The following is an 18,764-nucleotide window of genomic DNA, read 5'->3' as shown; positions in this document are numbered from 1 at the left end:
GGGTCCTGTGGCACCTTTAAGACTAACAGAAGTATTGGGAGCATAAGGTTTCGTGGGTAAGAACCTCACTTCTTCAGATGCAGGTCTTGGAAGTGAGGTTCTTACCCACGAAAGCTTATGCTCCCAATACTTCTGTTAGTCTTAAAGGTGCCACAGGACCCTCTGTTGCTTTTACAGATTCAGACTAACACGGCTACCCCTCTGATACTTGAGCATGCTCTATCACTTCACAGGTCTGACATGTGACAGGATTGTGTGTGCATCATCCCTACAGAACAGTAAAGCTCAGGAAAGGACTGCAGAGGCTTAGATGGATTTTTCTTGTAATGGCTGCACCCAGCTGCTTGGGGCTGTGGTGGGTCTGGGCACCAGAACAGAGAGGAGGGAGCTTCTCTCTCCTGTGCTCTCTATGACACCCCTGCCCCCTCTGACTGACACATGGGAAGTATGAAGGAGGAAGCCTTTTCCCTCAGCAAAGATTATTTTGCTTTTAATATTATGACTACCGGGTGGGGAAAATACCTTTCATGAACACATGTTGTATATGGGAATGCACTTGCATAGTATTGGAGGACTCTATCATGGGAAGCAATGACTCTGAAAAAGAGCTAGGGTCATGGTGGGTAATCAGCTGAAAATGAGCTCCCAGTGTAGTGATGTGGCCAAAAGGGCTAATGCAATCCTTGGATGCATAAACAGGAATACTGAATGTATAAATGGGAATATAAAGTAGGTATAGGAAGGCTATATTATTACCTCTGTATTTGATTCTGGTGTGATCCCCGCTAGAATGCTGTGTCAGTTCTGGTGTCCACAATTCAAGAAAGATGTTGATAAATGGAAGAGGGTTCAGATAAGAGACATGAGAATGATTAAAGGATTGGAAAATGTGCCTTATAGTGATAGACTCTAGGAGCTGAGTATGTTTATCCTAACAAAGAGAACATTAAGGGATGACTTCCTCACAGTCTGTGAGTACCTACATGGGGGAACAAAAGTTAAATGGTAGGCTCTTTAGTCTGGCAGAGAAAGGTATAACATGGTTAAATGGTTGGAAGTTGAAGCTAAACAAATTCAGATTGGAAACAAGGTACAAAATTTTGACATTGAGGGTAATTAACATTTAGAACAAATTGGTGGTGGTGGATGTTTAGACACTGGCAACTTTTAAATCAAGATAGGATATTATATTTAAATTGGCTGCCTTTAAAACAGGAATTAATTCAGGGAAGTTCTGTGGCCTGTGCTATGCAGAAGGTCAGATGAGATGATCACAGTGGTCTCTTCTGGTCTTATAAACTAAGAATTTTTATTTCTTCATTATGTGATGAAGGGTGTGAAAAGTCCATGCAGACACATGGTGTAAGAGTTTAGCTTTCTGTAAACAATGACCTATTTAAAGTCTCTGAGCAATAAAGACTTAACTTGATCTGCATTTCTTGTCATTTGAATTGATATTTTTCTCAAAACGAATATATTGAGGGCGTAATGATACCAACTTCCATTTGTAAAGGGCTCTGTAAGAGATAGGTGTTATTGTATTGTCATGTAGTAACTTTAATTTTACAGAAATTTGTAACTTTTTAAAAACGTTTATGTAAAAATAATTAGTATGAGTTTGGTTAGGAAATTTTAAAAGGTAAATGTTAAATAAAAGTTGGCTTATTAGAAAACTGCTCAAGAAATGTATTTCTCCAGTCACTGAGTTTTATTTATTTTTTCTGTTATTCCCTTTCTAGTCAAATGAATGCTTTCCCCCCCAAACTATGGAAGAAGGGTGCACAATAACTTTCTTCATTTCATTGTACAGTAACTCCTCACTTAACATTGTATTTTTCAGGAACATAACTGCAACTTTAAGTGAAACGATGTTAAACGAATCCAATTTTCCCTTAAGATTTATTGTAAATGCGGGGGGTTAGGTTCCAAGAAAATTTTTTTGGCAGACAAAAGGCATTATATACTGTACAGTACTGTGGTTTGGAAGTGCCCCTGGCTTACCCCACACTGGCACAGCCTGCTGCAGGCAAGGACACTAGGAAGCACCTTCACAACAGCCGCAGCAGCTTACCCGGAGAAGAACAGGTGCTGACTTCGCCAGGGGATGCTCCAGGCCCACCTCTTCCCACCTCCACTCCACCTCCTCTCTGGAGCAGCCACATCCCCGCTCCTTCCCCCCCCCCAAGTCCTAAGCGGTGGGGGAAGCACTGGGGGGGAGGAGGCGGAGAAGAGGAACTTGTGCAATGCTCCCTTGTAAAGTCGCTGCTCTTCCACAGAATCTCACAAGCAGTGGACAGAGCAGGCAGCCAAACAACGTTATAAGGGAGCATTGCACAACTTTAAACGAGCATGTTCCCTAATTGAGCAGCGACGTAACTTTTTGAAACAATGTTAAACAGGAGGATGTTAAGTGAGGAGTTACTGTATAGTTCATGAGTTTTCTTACTAGACTTTATCGTTGATCCTCTTGACATTTTCCTATGCTGAGAAAAGATTCATATTCAAGATGGTAATGAAATTGTTCATATCAGTTATGCAAGTAACTCAAAACTTTTTTTTTTTTAAAAGAGCAATTTGAAAACAAGTGTGCACATTAATGAGATATTTTACATTTCAAATTCTGTATCTTAATAAATCACTATCAATTATACACATGAGATTAGACTAAATATCTGGTGGTCGTTGATCTTTTTTTCCTGTTTAAAATTAGGCCACCGACGTCTGTGATCCAAACCCAGTCATGATGCTTATGCTCTGCGTCTATTTATACGAAAGGCTCCCTCAGTATTTACCCAAGAAGACTGTTGAATTTACTGGAGCTTTCCATGCTACTGTTGTTAGACAGGTACTGTTATATTTGGATTTAGGTCTGAATCACTCCCAGCACTAAAACTTACCATTTATGTGGAATATATATTACACATACATAAAACACACATTTTTGTATTAATGGATCACATGTTCCCCTCTGCTACTCAATACAGAGATTATAGAATGAGGAAGAATGGCCCCTTTTTTCTTTTCTTCAGATTTGGGGTTCTGGCTTCCACAGCTGTTTCCTCCACTGATTTCAGTCAGTGCAGGAGCTTCTCCACGAGTCTAGTTGTGGCTTCCTGGGATCAGAGAGAGAGAGGAACTAGAGAATAGCTGTTGATGTGGGGTTACAATGCTTGCAGGATCCAATGGGAACGATACTGCTAGAAGAAACAGCGGTTGAAAGATCTGGGGGAAGAGAGTCTGCTCTCCCGCTGGAAATATGTGATCTGCATAGTTCTATATGGATTTCCTAGCAGATCCACAAGAATGGCACAAAACACTGGACTATATTGATATATGTTTAAAGGCTGTATTCCAGGGTGAGAGTCTGATTACTTTATTTGTTGCTAAAGGGTATATTCTATGTTATACTTAGCATGTGTGCCCCCAAAGACTGAGCGGTGGATGCATGTTTCAATTCTAAAAGTAAATAAGTAAAAGTAGAATAACTTTTATCGATTGTTGTGATAGGTGCGTCTGAAAAACCCAAGCTTTAAACCTTTGGTGTACAACGCTACAATTGTAGGAAGAGAGTCTGCTGATTTCTTATTACCTAAAGGAAACACTGTCCTCATTGCCCCAAAGTAAGTAACCATCTGTTTAGTTTTATTGAATGTGATGTCCTGATAGATTTAGCAATGCATAAGTATAAAAGTTTGTAGAGGAACAATAGAATGCATTCACTTATAAACACAGACAAAGAATAAACAGTATAAGGATCAAATTCTGTTCCTTGTGAAATTGGTGTGAATCCAGTGTAACTCATCAATGGCATATTTAATATAAATAGGTGTATCTCCATATATTATTATTATCTCATAGAACTGGAAGGGATCCTGAAAGGTTATCAAGTCCAGGCCCCTGCCTTCACTAGCAGGACCAAGTACTGATTTTGCCCCAGATCCCTAAGTGGCCCCCTCAAGGACTGAACTCATAACCCTGGGTTTAGCAGGCTAATGCTCAAACCACTAAGCTATCCCTCCCCCAATTAATTTACAGATTAGCTCAAAGTACATATCTTCAGTCATTGCAGGGAGCTCCTCTCTTCTGGTAAATGATGAAAGCTTTAAGCTTGAGCTGGATCTACTGTTCTAAAGCTTTTTTTTTTTTTTTTTTTCAACTAGAGCTAACCATGCCCCTTAGCAAGTCCATCCAACTTTTTGACGTTAACACATTAGGTTAGATTGTGCAGCTAAGAATTATTTCTAATAGGCTGTTTTGTTTTGATTTCTCATTGTCATACTCTAGCAGGATTGAATGGTTAAGAGGGCATGTCAAGGCTTTAATAGTGTTGTTAACTAACCTCTTCCCACTTCCACCAGATGAGAATTGTAAAGGTACAACATGTTCTTTCTATACCCTAAATTTCTGAAACTTAACTGACGTAAGAGTCACAAAGGGATGTAAAATGTTTAGAAACTGTTGTTGCAATGGATATTTACTAGCTGAAAACCCAACTTCTATGTCTAGCATAGTAGTTCTCAAACTTTTGTACTGGTGACCCCTTTCACATAGCAATCCTCTTGAGTGCAACCCCCTTATAAATTAAAAACACTTATAAATATATTTAACACCATTATAAATGCTGGATGCAAAGCGAGGTTTGGGGTGGAGGCTGACAGCTCGTGACCCCCCATGTAATAACCTCGCAACCCCCTGAGGGGTCCCGACCCCTAGTTTGAGAACCCCTGGGCTAGCGAGTGTCCTGCTTCCTCTGTGTTTGATTGTTGAATTTTCTGCACTTCGTGTATGTGATTGGTCGTATGTATGGGTACAGGTCTTTCAGTGTATGTAGTTTAACTGCAAAATACCAGATGTGATGAGTAGTCCCATTAGAAGTAAGTGATGCTGGATCCTCTGGACAATTGAAGTGCAGATGCAATGAATCCATGTATGGAAAGCAAAGGTCACAGTTTGTAGGAAAACTATTCAAGCTGGTAGAAGGAGTAAATGTAAAAAGAATTGCTAATGAAGACAGTTTCCTTTAAAAAGTTCAAAGAAGGGTCAGCATAAATACAGTGTTCTGTTAAGATGATCAAAAATTTTATATTAAATAACACCCCTATTATAAATATATATAGAAAGCATAAATGGGAAATGCTATGTTGTTATTGATCTTTGCGGCTAATTTGATTGTTTTCCTTACATTTGCTTCAGATAAAAATTAAAAAGGTAATCTTTGAAAATAGAATGTATTTTTTATTAAAATTCAATACCGTGGTTGTTTTTCACTTCACCTTTTCAAGTACATAAAAAGACGCACACAAATATATACAAGATTTTCTTTAAGACTGGTATTAAATACTGTAGCAGACATCTTGGATAAATGCATGGAAATGAAATCTGACTCAAAAGTTAATCATCTATTGGCGACTCCTACGTACAGCCCTGAATATAGTTTATGATAACATAAGCTTGTTTATACTCATGGGCCACCAAGCTAAACATTTTGTAAGATGTAATTAATAGCTTTGTTAATATGGGGAGGAATACAAAATGTAATAACCTAAAGCAGGGAAAACCAGATGAGGTAGATTCTTTATATTAGAATACAATCTCTTTCTTGGTTTTTAATTTCTAGGGAAATATTAGTAAAGTCATATATCGTCATCTAGTCCAACCCCCTACTCAAAGCAGGACCAATCCCCCAGACAGATTTTTGCCCCAGATCCCTTAATGGCCCCCTCAAGGATTGAACTCACAACCCTGGGTTTAGCAGGCCAATGCTCAAACCACTGAGCTATCCCCCAAGAGTATCCCAGTAGGGCCATCAAATTAATAAAATACCATTGCACCTCTAACCTAAAAATAAAATCCACTGGAAAGCTTAGTTTAGGAGCCTCACTGCAAGATTCCAAAGTGTCTCCTATTGCAGAATGCATCTGGTGTTCCTCAGGCTACAGAGCCACTTTCAGCCTGTTACCCACAACGGGGGCAACGCACCCATTACTGTTTTAATGAACCACTCAGTGGAATCTGAGCCAGTAAATTGCTCGTTTACCCTCAGCAGTATGGAAACTTTTGTACAGCTTTAGCGTGAATCAAGACATGAGGCTGACCAAGGATGTTCCAGATCTTTATACTCACCATTGGTTTAGATGGCAAGAGTGATGGATGCTTTAGAGAGAAATTTCCACAGAAGCTGCAAAAATATAGTTACCCCATTGTCTCCATCCCACCCAGTGGCTAGAAGAGTCCCAGCTGGGATGAGTTATTCTATCCCCAAGTGATGAATAAGCTACAGTCTCTATTTAATTGGTTATGTCTGGGCTCCGTGCTTTTCTTCAAGGTATCACTGCAGGAGAGTTACTCAGAAAGAACGTTCTGATGTCTGCTGTAGAAAGACTTAGAGTCTGTAAGGAAGTGAAGGAGAAAGAGTGGCTTCTAACTGAGTTCTACATAGGAAGACCAATGCAAGGAGTCTGGATTAGAAGCAAATGAGAATTTCCAATGCCTCTGATGAGAAAAAATCAGATATAATTGGCATTACTGAAACCTGGTGGGATTATTTCCATGACTGGAATGTTAAAATCACTGGTAATAACCTATTCAGGAAAGAGAGAGGGCATAAAAAAGGTGGGGAATGGCACTCTATATTAAAGACACCATTACCCGCTTCAGGATTATTGATAACTCAAAACCACGGGATCTTGACTATATATGAATCAGCGTGCTAACTGTTAAAGCCCAGGAAAGGGTACTAGCAGGACTCTGTTACAGACCTCAGAATCTGTTACTCCTTAATTACCTGTATGTAATGTGTGGAAAGAAGAATTGTGTTGTTATGGGGGACTTCAATTTGAGAGAGACATGCAGCCAATAGTAAAAAATCATTAGAGTTTCTAAAAGTTATAAATGATGGAGTGAGTAGGAATAGGGAGATGACTTTTTTTCTTCTGTGTAAAGCATTGATAAGACCAATGCTGGAATACTGCATACAGTTTTGGTGTCCATGTTCTAAAAAGGGATGTTTAATAAGAGGGAGAATGAAGAAAAGACTAACAAAAATGATTCAAAGGCTGAAGAAAATGTCTTTTACTGAGAGACTTAAAGCTCAATCTGTTTAGTTTATCAAAAAGAAGAGGTGGCTTGTTTATGATGTACAAATACTCAGGCAAGTATTAAAGGGGTCTTTAATCTAACAGAAAAAGGCCTGACTAGAACCCGTGGCTAGAAGCTGAAGCTAGATTAATTCAAATTAGAAATTAGGCACAAATTTTTAACAGTGAGGGTGATTAACCACTGGAACAAGTGTCTTCAAATCAAGATTAGATGTCTTTCTGGAAGATATGCTTTAGCTAAACCAAGTTACTGGGCTCAGTACAGGGATACTGAGTTAAATTTAATGATGTGATATCCAGGAAGTCAGACTAGATTATTTAAGGGTCCTTTCAGATTTGAAATTCTATGAACCTATGTAACTCACAGTCAGAAAAAACAACTTTTTTCTGACTCTTCCTATGCAGAAAACTAAATCTGCTTAATTAAATTAAAAATACAGAAGTTTAAGTTTGGCTGGGTTGTTTGTTTTATGATGATGGACTGTACAAGATTAAGCTAATAATGATTTTCAGACCCCTCTGAACACTTTATAACAAACATGCCCACAGCAGTGAGCTTGGAGTAGAGTTCACTACTATAGTAGTGAGAGAATAAATAGGGTTATATGAAGTTGTTCCACAAGGAGACAAAAGGCTAGTTTTGTCGGAGTTTACATTTGACACTGAGCATGGGAGAAGATGTGACTTTAAACCTCCTTTGTGCCCCCTTGGTCCTGTGTTGGTCTGGTGATGAAACACATCACAGCATAAATTGGCGCATAGCTCCACTGAAGTCAAGCTACACTGGTTTATACCAGCTAAAAACCTGACCGCTTTATCTGAAAGCAATTAAGCAAGTTTCACATAAACCCAACTTTTCTGAGCACCACTGGAGTGGAGTTCTCAATTGGTTAAGGCTAGAGAATTTCTGGTAACCCCTAGATTTGCTTTTCTGTCTTTCATATTTCTCAGACTCTCTCTTATGGCTCTGCACAGCTCTGCCCCGTATAGATCTGCCATCACTCCCTTAATCATATCTTGTGTTCTGACCACTCTTCTTTGTTGCTCCCTTTGTTTTCTCTTATTCTCAATTCTGTGTCCTTTTTTCGTGTTGCTGTCCAGGCCTGGCACAACATCTCTTTTCCTGCACCATACATCCTTTCTCTCCCCCTTTAAAACCCACAATTTTTGCTTTCCATGCTGCCACTGACTTACATGCTTGTACTATTAACTCTTCCTTGATTTACCTTCCTGATACATTGTTTCCATTTGGTTTTAACTCTCCTTTACCTACCACTTTCCTTTGTCTGTTTTGTTTGCTCTCTGTGTCACATTTAGCTTGCAGGCTGTCCGGGACAAGGGCCATGCATCCCTTCAATCTCTGTAAAGCACTATGCAAAGTTATTATCCTATACAAATATTGAATGATTAATATTTATTTTACAGATAATAGTAGTTAATATTAATAGTTCATTTGCAGCGTTCATATATTCCCCAACCCCCCCCCCCATACGTTAAAATTTTTATACGTATGTCACCCTGGTTCAGCACAACCAATACAAGCTTCCCCTACATTTTGGACTGACCACAGCATTACGCATATTGCCTCTTAAACTACTGTGGCTTAGGACAACCTTACATCAATTGCCTCTGAATCTTTTCTGACTTTTGGCAACCTTACATCAAGATGACCTAAATGTATATCTTCTATTTTGATCAGCTTTACTGTGCTCTTGACTTTGTGGATGTTTATAATACGAATAGTTCTCAAGTACCAAAAGCATCTCAGATTTGTAGTATCTTGCCTTTTGGGAGGGGGTGGCTGCTGCATGTTTTGACAAAATGCTTAGCAGTATTTGTAGGAACGGGGTAGGCTGGGGCTCAGTGCATTCCACTAGCTAGATGGCTGTTTAAGAAGAAAAGGAAATTACTTATCCTGTAATTCTACTTCAGTGAAAAACATCATTCCGGCAGGATTCTCACTCACCTCTGAGAGTGTGAAGAGGAAATTGTTTTTGAGATGCTGTTTTTCTCATATTTCTATTGCTCTATGTTTTTAAGGCACTCCTTCAATTACTATTTTATGAATGACTTACAATGTTGGGGAGCCTTCATTTCCTGCTCAGTTAGGAACTGACCAGAATGTTCCAATGGTGACAGTTCAAATCACAGATGGCTTACAACTATCATTGGGAAAGGGGGGAAATTTTGGACGCCAACCCACTATTCCTGCCACCAATGGCCAAAAACTTTAAAGCATGTGGAATTCCGCTTGTTGTTTGCTAGAGAGCTCCAGATCGAGGAATGAGAATTTGCCAGAATGATACTTTGTGTTTCTGTTTCTCTAAAGATAAGTTGTCCCCTGTATTCACTTAATTTAGATACAATACATTATTTGCAGGTGTAAAATCACAATTATTAAAAGTAGCTAACTAGTTGGTATTTCATTAGTAATTTGTTTAACATGCCCGCTATCTCTTCCTCTGTCTGTCATTGTATTCCTCTGTTGTTTTTTCTTGATTTTAATACCAGATATATTTCTGTTCCAGAATAACACTATCACATGTGTAACTTTAAAATTGTCTTCCATAATTAATAACTCTCTAGTAATTTTGAGCTAAGATAAACTTCAAGAACATTGTTGTACAGTAGTCTTCTACCATCTGTTACATTCAGGGTATGTCTACACTACAAAATTAGGTCTAATTTATAGAAGTGGGTTGTTTAGAAATCGTTTTTATAAGATCGATTGTGTGTCCCCCCCACACAAAATGCTCTAAGTACATTAAGTCAGCGGACTGCGTCCACAGTACCGAGGCTAGCGTCTACTTCCGGAGCGTTGCACTGTGGTAGCTATCCTACAGTTCCCGCAGTCTCTGCCGCCCATTGGAATTCTGGGTTGATATCCCAATGCCTGATGGGGCAAAAACAGTGTCGCGGGTGATTCTGGGTACATGTCGTCAGGCCCCACCCTCCCTCCCTCCCTGCCGTGAAAGCAACGGCAGACAATCGTTTCGCGCCTTTTTTTCGTCGTGTGGACGGGTCCAGGCTTAAATCGAGGTAACGCTGCTAAATTCGACCTAAAACCGTAGTGTAGACCAGGCCTCAGTCTGCTGTTTTTCTAGGGCTGCTTCTATGAATCGGCAGGGCATTAGTATTACAGGATTAACCAAAAGTATTAACCAGATGACCTCATAGTTTAAGTTTTCACTTTCTTCTACTTTATATTTTAAGTGATTCCAATTCAAGCATCCCACAAAATCTGGGAGCCTCTCCTTTCTGACAGGTTTCAGAGTGGTAGCCGTGTTAGTCTGTATCAGCAAAAAGACTGGGAGTGGATGCGTCATTACACAAAATAAAACCTATTTCCCCACGCTAATTTTTCCCCCTACTGTTACTCACACCTTCTTGTCAACTGTTGGAAATGGGCCATCCTGATTATCACTACAAAAGTTTTTTTTTCTCCTGCTGATAATAGCCCACCTTAACTGATTACTTTCGTTATAGTTAGTATGGCAACACCCATTTTTTCATGTCCTCTGTGTGTATATATATCTTCCTACTGTATTTTCCACTGCATGCATCCAGTGAAGTGGGTTTTAGCCCACAAAAGCTTATGCCCAAATAAATTTGTTAGTCTCTAAGGTGCCACAAGTACTCCTCGTTCTCCTTTCTGAGTAGCTATATTATTACCATATTTCATAGCATATAGAGAATCTTTTTTCGCCCTGAAATACTATGTATTTTTAGCTTCTGTAATTCCCGTGCTTTAAAACAGCCTTCTGTTTTTCACCCATGCCCTGTTGTTTTTCTGACCTCAGTACCATTCTAAGATGTTTGTAGGCACAAAGTCCTACGAACCCAAGCTTATTCTTCAATAATATAATGATCTTTCATTGTCCCAGGGCTAGGGAAAATACTTCTTTCACCTCTTTTAGAATCTCATTCTGTGTGGGTTTTGTGGCTTTATCAGCTACACAGTCTTCATTTACACGAAAGCAGTTTTTCCTTCATCTCTAATTATATGCTAAATCCTGAAATCCTTATTTGTTTTTACTCAGCCCTCACCCAATAGGACTTGACTGAGAGTTTGCTTAAGGACTTCTGGATTTGCCCCACAATATTTGTAGTAAAGTATCTAATTGTTTAACTTCTAAACTTCTCTTGGATGAAAGGGAACACAAAATAAAATTACTGGTAATTGTTATCCTAGAATAAAAATACAAGGAAAGGGTGGCACTTTCTGCACAAGAGTATAAAAACAATAACATTTAATATTTAAACTTTACACTGATAGTACAAGTAAACAAACACATTTTTTCTAGATTATTATTTCTTCCTCTCTCTCCTTCTTCCCCTCCTTTTCATTAACAAACAAAAACAGCTTTTGGACACAGCATTGCATATTGGCGAATTCAAAAGTAATTCTCCTTTTCTCCATCCTCTCTTCGAAAATCTTTTAAAAATGTTCTGGTACTGAAATGACCCTCCAGGTTTCTTTGGTAATAATTTGTGAGGTTAATTTATTTAATTCTAAAAAAAGTGATTCCTTTATCATTTTTTTTTAACTAGGAGCCAAATAAATATAAATGTGGAATTCACTAGTCGCTTTCTACATCCTGCTGAAGCAATGTTGTTGTTGGTTTCGAAGACTGTAAGTGGAGTAGGAGGTACAACAATGACTTTCTCTCTGAAATCTAAAGTCAGCCGTATTGACCCTGCTGTAAGTACTGCGTATGTCATTTGAAAAAATGTGAATGTTCCTGTAAATCACTCACAAAAATTCTTGGACTTACATGATATGTTGGGTTGACAGTAAAACAAAAATCTAATTTTGTGAAAAATTTAATTTTCAGCATTTGTTTTAGTTCCTTATCAAAATGAAAACTAGACCTTTTGAAATAAGAATTAGAGAGAGAAACCAATAGATGCAAACATATCCCTACTGCAGAATAGCCAAAACCCCAATGGTTAGGGCACTCAGTTGGGACGTAGGAGACTCAGAATGAAGTTCCCGTGCCAAATCAGGCTGATAGGGGACTTGAACCCAGGTCGCCTACATTTCCGGTGAGTAACTTAACCACTGGGCTAACGGCTATTCTGGGGTGTCTTTCTATTTGCCTTTTTCTCTCCCCTGCACCATTTCCACCCTGGGCCTGAAACATTTCAGTTTTGACAAGTTGACATTTTTCAAACAAAAAACAGTTTGTTGAAAAACTCCCAACCAGCTCAAATGATATATCAAATATAAACAAGGCTTGGGGTAAACATTTCAAAAGCATCTAAGGGACTTCCATTTTCAAAAGTGACCTAGGCACTTAGAAGCTTAAGTCCTATTAACTGTCAATGGGACTTAGGTATTTAAGTGCCTAAAGATGGAGATAGGCACCTAGTGGGATTTTCAGTGGGAGTTAAGCACATAGGCACTTCTGAAAATCATGGAGAGCAGCCACCTGCATCTTTAGGCACCTAAATACCTTTAATAATCTGACCCTTAGTGCCTAGTTACTTTTGAAAATGGAACTTGGACGCCTACATCACTTAGATGCTTTTGAACATTTTACACCTGGTGTTCCGTCCATTGAGAAATGACTTTATTTTTTACATTAAGGATATGTCTACGCTGCAAAAAATAAAACAAACAAAAAAATACCCCACCACCTGTGGCAGGTCAACTGACTTGGGCTTGTGGCCTCGCGCTACAGGGCTAAAAACAACAGTAGATAAGTTCCTGCTTGGGCTGGAGCCTGGGCTCTGAGACCCACCCCCTTTGCTGGGTTTCAGAGCCCAGACTCCAGCATAAGCAGGAATGCCTGTCTACGCTGCTATTTTTAGCCCCGTAGTGCAAACAGTGTGAGCCTAAGTTGGTTGACCCGGGCTCTGAGACTTGCTGGCAGAGGGTTTTTTCCCGCGGCCCCCCCCCCCCCCTTTTTTTTTTTTTTTTTTTTCTGTGTAGAGCTATCCTAAGTGTTAAAAACTAGTACTTGTGACATAGACCTGTTTCTTGCTGAGACAAGTTACTTGTTTGACCATTTCTATGTAAGAGTCCTAAATAAAACATAGTTTTGTAGTATCTAGCATGTATGTATAATTCTGCAATTCTTGGAATGTGCTGAAACCATGATCACATGATTAGTTTAATATTAGGAAAAAGTGTGTATGGGACTCTTCTGAAACTTATGTGGGTGACAGTTGAGCCTCATTTGCAACTGTGTTTCTCCACTGTTAGCCAAGTGGGTATAGTAGACTTTTGGTTAACTAGGTCAGCTGTAAATGTTATGACCTGTTTTATGTCTCTAAGAAAAAAGTATGGATAACTGTATGAGGAATATGCTTTTAAAGGTACCAGGAGAGTCTGTGATCGCTGTAGCTCAGATTGCATAAAGCTTTCCCCTCACCCTGCTTTCAATCACAGACTAGTTTCTGACATTTTCATCATCTAGGCACTAATACTAAGATTTGGTTTCTCCCAAAAGATGATTTGTTTTGCTCAAACTTTCCACAACCAGTTAAGCAATTTTTTGAGACAAGTGGAGGAAAAATCCAATTTCCCAATATAGAAAAAGAAAATTGTGCAGTTTTTCTTTTTATAAACAGCTTTCTAGATAGAATAACTGGAGGGAGGGTGAGACTGCTGAAATTTGGCATTGAAATAGCTATTACAGAGGAGAAGTTTATTTAAATCTTCTGGTGAAAGTTGGTTTTGATTTTGAGTTATGGGTATAACTCTGAAAACTCCATGCTGTTCATGCACAATACATTTTACGTTTTATTTTTCTCTTAGTATGGAGATAGTTGAGCTTAAAGATGTCTGCACTGCACATCCATGCATGGCTTGGTTGCGTAGTGAAAAGTGTACTGAAGGTGCCCGTCAGCTGAGAATAAGGGATTCCAGGATCACAGGAAAGAGACTTCCTCCTGCAAATAGATCCAGATTATAAAACATAGATGTGCTATTGTCTGTTTTTAGGAAATCAAGCATCACTTTTTTTTTTTGAGGGGGAGGGGAAATTAGCAAATTCCAGACAATAGACTATGTTAAGGTAGGTACTCAAAGGCCAGAAAATACCAAAATTAATGTTGCTGCCTTGTTTGTATGCATTAAGTATGGAGTGTTCTTTTGTTGTTGTTTTTTTTTTTTAAATTTTCCGACACTGATATAACTTTTTATTCTCTTTTAGGGTGTATTAAAATGCAAATCTCCATGTTATGAACGGAAGAAAGTTAGTCTGAATGTTACTAGTCCCTTCAGAACTGATGGAATATTCAGGTAGGCAATGTTGTGAAGACAAAATCATAACTATAATATTATGTATATCTAGTCTTTTCCATAATTTTCTCCAGTTTAAAAATGTAGGAAAACTTCAAGTTAAATTACAGTAACTGCTCACTTAATGTTGTAGTTCTGTTCCTGAAAAATGTGACTTTATGAGAAACGATGTTAAGCGAATCCAATTTCCCCATAAGAATTAATGTAAATATGCTGCTTTAATATCTCAGTGCTGTGTGATCTGGCTCCAGATTTTGTCTTTAATCTGCAGAGCCAAATACAGGACCATAAAATTAATTTGTATTTAAGAACACACAACAGTTTTCAGTATTATTTCTGGCTTCTTTTAATGATAGCCTGTTTAATACACACATTGCCTCCTTGTAATTTCATATATGATAGGCTAAAATGAGATATGCCATAAAATTCCAGGAATTACAAAGTACCCTCATTGGTGAAACATGAAAGATTGATGGAAATTTGTCAATGTGCTTTTTTGTTACGTGACTGGTACTCATTCATGTTAATTCATCGCTGTTTTATTTTCGGGGTTTTTTTTAAGTGAATTTAATGTTTGTTTAATGTTTGCTAGGTTGACAGTCCTGAGGATGGAAGTCCTCTGTTTATCCACACAATAGAATCATAGGACTTGAAGGGACCCCGAGAGGTCATCTAGTCCAGCCCCCTGCACTCATGACAGGACTAAGTATTATGTAGACCGTTCCTGACAGGTGTTTGTCTAACCTGCTCTTAAAAATCTCTAGTGATGGAGATTCCACAGCCTCCCTGGGCAATTTATTCCAGTGCTTAACCACCCTGACAGTTAGGAAGTTTTTCCTAATGTCCAACCTAAACCTCCCTTGCTGCAAGTTAAGCCCATTGCTTCTTGTCCTATCCTCAGAGGCTAAGAACAATTTTTCTTCCTCCTCCTTGTAACAGCATTTTACATACTTGAAAACTAGATCCAGAATGGGTAGCAGCTTGTGAAGTTGCTTTCACTGCCCCACCATTGTGCTTTGACCTGAACTACCTAAGGGGGGTCAGATGAATTAGTTTAGTTCTTCTTCTAATGCTTGCTCATATCGATTCCAATAGGTGTGCGTGTGCCACGTGCACGATCGTCGGAAGATTTTTACCCTAGCAACACTCGGTGGGTTGGCTGAGGCGTCCCCTGGAGTGGCACCCTTATGGTGCCGGATATATGCCCCTGCCGACCCAGCGCCCCCTCAGTTCCCTCTTACTGCCCGTGATGGTCTTTGGAACTGTGGAGCGCGGCATCGCTGATCTCCACCTCCCTAGCTCTTTACTCGTTGTACTGTAGATAGTTGTTTAGTGTAGTTTTTAATAAGTTTTGTTGATAGTGTAGATAGTACTTGGAGGAAACGGGTTTTATCCCCTTCCCTCCTTCCCAGTACCAGGGCCCATGCCTAGGTCTCCAGGTTTCAAGCCCTGCTCGGCCTGTCTCAAGCCGATGCCTACGGGAGACCCCCACGACTCCTGCTTGAAGTGCCTGGGGGAATCCCATCAACCAGATAAGTGCCGCATTTGTGATGCTTTCAAGCCTCGGACAAAAAAGGAGCGGGACTTTGGTTTAAAACAGCTCCTAATGGAAGCGACGCTTAACCTGGTGCCCTCGGCACCACGCGCAGACCAGGCGCCATTGGTCCGAAGCGCGCCTCCGGCACCGGAACGACCTGGCACCAGCAAAGACTCTCGGCACCGGACATCTCCGGCACCGGTACAGACATGACATCGCTCGCTGTCTCTGCTGCCCAAGAAGCAGCACAAACAACCTGCTGCTCCTGTACAGTTGCAGGCACCGCCTGTGCCCCCATTGGAGCAATGGCCCGGACCGCCCCACGAAGGCTCCAACTCCGGCACCGTCGATTCCGGCGCCACAAGCGCCATTGAGTCTGGTGCACACAAGCTCCCTGGTGCACACCGTGGTAGAATTTGGCCTGCCATCCACTCCAGAGACCTTCTCCACCATTTGCGACCTGATTGCGCTGACTGTCCCATCCATAGGGAAGCCCGCCTTCATGTGACCTCCATCGCAGAGCGAGACAGCTCAGCACCGATCTGGGTCCCATTCCAGGTCGCGGTTCCGATCCCGCCGATGGTCCCGGTCTCGGCACCGCTCGCAGTCCCGGCACCGATCCCCATCTCGGCGCCGGTCATACTCGCAGCGCCGCTCCGCCTCACGAAGGTCTCCCTCCCGGTATGATTGGTACCGGTCCAGCTCCCGTCACCGGTCCCAGCACTGATCGTCTCGCAGTCGATCCCGGCACCGCCTGGGCCGTAGGTCTTCGTCGAGATCTAGATCGGCCTCCCGGCACCGTTATGACCGCCGATTCCGGTACCGCCCGAGACCCTGGCACCGGTCCCCGTCTCCCAGGCGTGGAGCGACAGAGCGGGACGGTGCAACGCAGCATGTGCGTTTGGCCCCGCCTTGGCCTTCACGACCAAATTCGACGTCGTTCCAAGCGGGGAGTGGCTACCACGTCCAGGGCCAAGACGCGGATGGTGCTAGCCAGGGGCAAGATGAAGGACAGTATCCTGACCAAGGACCCCCACAATGGTCCTTTTGGACCCCTTGGGCACACCACCAAGCCCAAAGTGTCCCCTCGGGTGCTTCTCACTCTGCTCATTCGGAGCCCCGGGTACTGGAGGCCACTGTGAGCCACCCTCCCCCAGTAGCCTCGGAGGCGACTGCCCTGCCATCAGATCAGGCCCATGCCCCTAGCGTGATGGACCTAGGGCCACCTGGACCCTCCACAAACAGACGTTCCCCAGGATCCACTAGTCCCGGGGGTGTCCTCCTCATCCTCGCCTGACGAGGCTGTAGCAGGCACATCCTCCTCTGGCCCACCCCCTATAGATCTTCGTGCACACTAGGAAGGGTGGCACAGAACATGAACCTCCAGGTGGAGGAGGTAGCGGAAGTTGAGGATCCGGTGGTGGACATTTTATCGGCTGATGCCCCCACACGTGTAGCCTTGCCGTTTATTCTGACCATCCAGGCTAAAGCCAATACGATCTGGCAGTCCCCAGTGTCTATTCCTCCCCCGGCCAGAGCAGTGGAGAGGAAATACTTGGTGCTCTATAAGGACTATGAATATTTGTATGTTCACCCCCAACCTTGCTCCCTCGTTGTACAGTCTGTGAACGAGAGGGAGAGACACGGCCAGCAAGCACCCGCCTCTAAGTCCAAGGACACTAGATGCCTGGATTTTTTTGGGCGCAAGATATATTGAACTGGTGGCCTACAGCCCAGGGTAGCTAACCAGCAGGCCCTCTTGAGCCTTTATAATTATAACACCTGGAACTCGATGGGGAAGTTCAAGGAGTTGGTTCCTCAGGAGTCCAGGGAGCAGTTTGGGGCCTTGCTAGAAGGGGGCAAGAAATTAGTGAGGACATCCCTGCAGGCGTCTTTAGATGCGGTGGACTCAGCGGCTAGGACTCTAGCCTCGGGCGTGGCTATGCGCCGCATTTCATGGCTGCAAGTGTCCGGTCTTCCACCAGAGCTGCAGCAGACTATTCAAGACCTGCCCTTTGCTGGACAGGGGCCCCATCCCTCTTGAGGGACCCCTCTCACGAGCAACTCCTCTTACAGGAGGTACATGCGCTCCTGTCTATTGGAGCAGTGGAAGAGGTCCCAAAGGATTTGAGGGGCAGGGGTTTTTACTCCTGTTACTTCCTAATCCCCAAGGCAAAGGGGGGACTTTGACCCATCCTGGACCTGCACGGACTCAACAAATTCATGGTAAAGTTGAAGTTCCGCATGGTTTTCCTGGGTACCATTATCCCTTCCCTGGATCCTGGTACGCCGCCCTCGACATGAAGGACGCGTACTTCCACATAACGATTTACCCGCCGCACAGGCGATTCCTTCGCTTTGTGGTCAACCAACAGCATTTCCAATTTACCGTCCTTCCCTTCGGCCTGTCCACAGCACCGAGGATCTTCACAAAGCGTATGACCGTCGTAGCGGCCTCGCTCCGCCGACATCGGACCAAGTGTTTCTGTACCTCGACGACTGGCTCATTCGGAGTTGTTTCGAGCTATAGGTGTGGCCTCATGTTCGGTTCGTCATGAGCTTGTTCAGGCAACTGGGCCTGCTGCTCAACACCGAAAAGTCCACTTTGCAGCCAACCCAAAGAATAGACTTCATTGGGGCGATCCTGGACTCGAATCTCACCAGGGCGTGCCTACCGCAACCCCGCTTCCAGTCCATGACGACCATTATTCACGGCCTCCAAAGCTTCCTGACCTCGACAGCACGCACGTGCCTCGGTCTTCTGGGCCACGTGGCCTCGTGCACTTTCATGACCAGACATGCCAGACTACGCCTCCGTCCACTTCAGATCTGGCTCTCGTCAGTGTACTGTCCAGGCCGAGACAGTTTGGACACAGTATTC

At 42.2% G+C, this 18,764-nt stretch overlaps 1 protein-coding gene across 1 annotated transcript in view; it reads left to right on the top strand.

The window, feature by feature from the left end:
- LOC112104196 (cilia- and flagella-associated protein 47) overlaps nucleotides 1-18,764 on the top strand; it is a 698,279-nt gene that overhangs the window by 222,834 nt on the left and 456,681 nt on the right. The window contains exons 36-39 of the mRNA XM_029910741.1: nucleotides 2,711-2,845; nucleotides 3,508-3,620; nucleotides 11,649-11,799; nucleotides 14,258-14,346. Of these exons, the coding sequence (XP_029766601.1) occupies nucleotides 2,711-2,845; nucleotides 3,508-3,620; nucleotides 11,649-11,799; nucleotides 14,258-14,346 (488 nt within the window). The remainder of the gene's footprint in view (nucleotides 1-2,710; nucleotides 2,846-3,507; nucleotides 3,621-11,648; nucleotides 11,800-14,257; nucleotides 14,347-18,764) is intronic.

The sequence above is a fragment of the Terrapene carolina genome, unplaced genomic scaffold, assembly GCF_002925995.2.
Source record: "Terrapene carolina triunguis isolate 2854851 unplaced genomic scaffold, T_m_triunguis-2.0 Scaffold22, whole genome shotgun sequence".
Lineage (NCBI taxonomy): Eukaryota > Metazoa > Chordata > Testudines > Emydidae > Terrapene > Terrapene triunguis.
The sequence above is the reverse complement of the archived record's forward strand: the minus strand, read 5'-3'. Positions and strand labels throughout refer to the sequence as shown.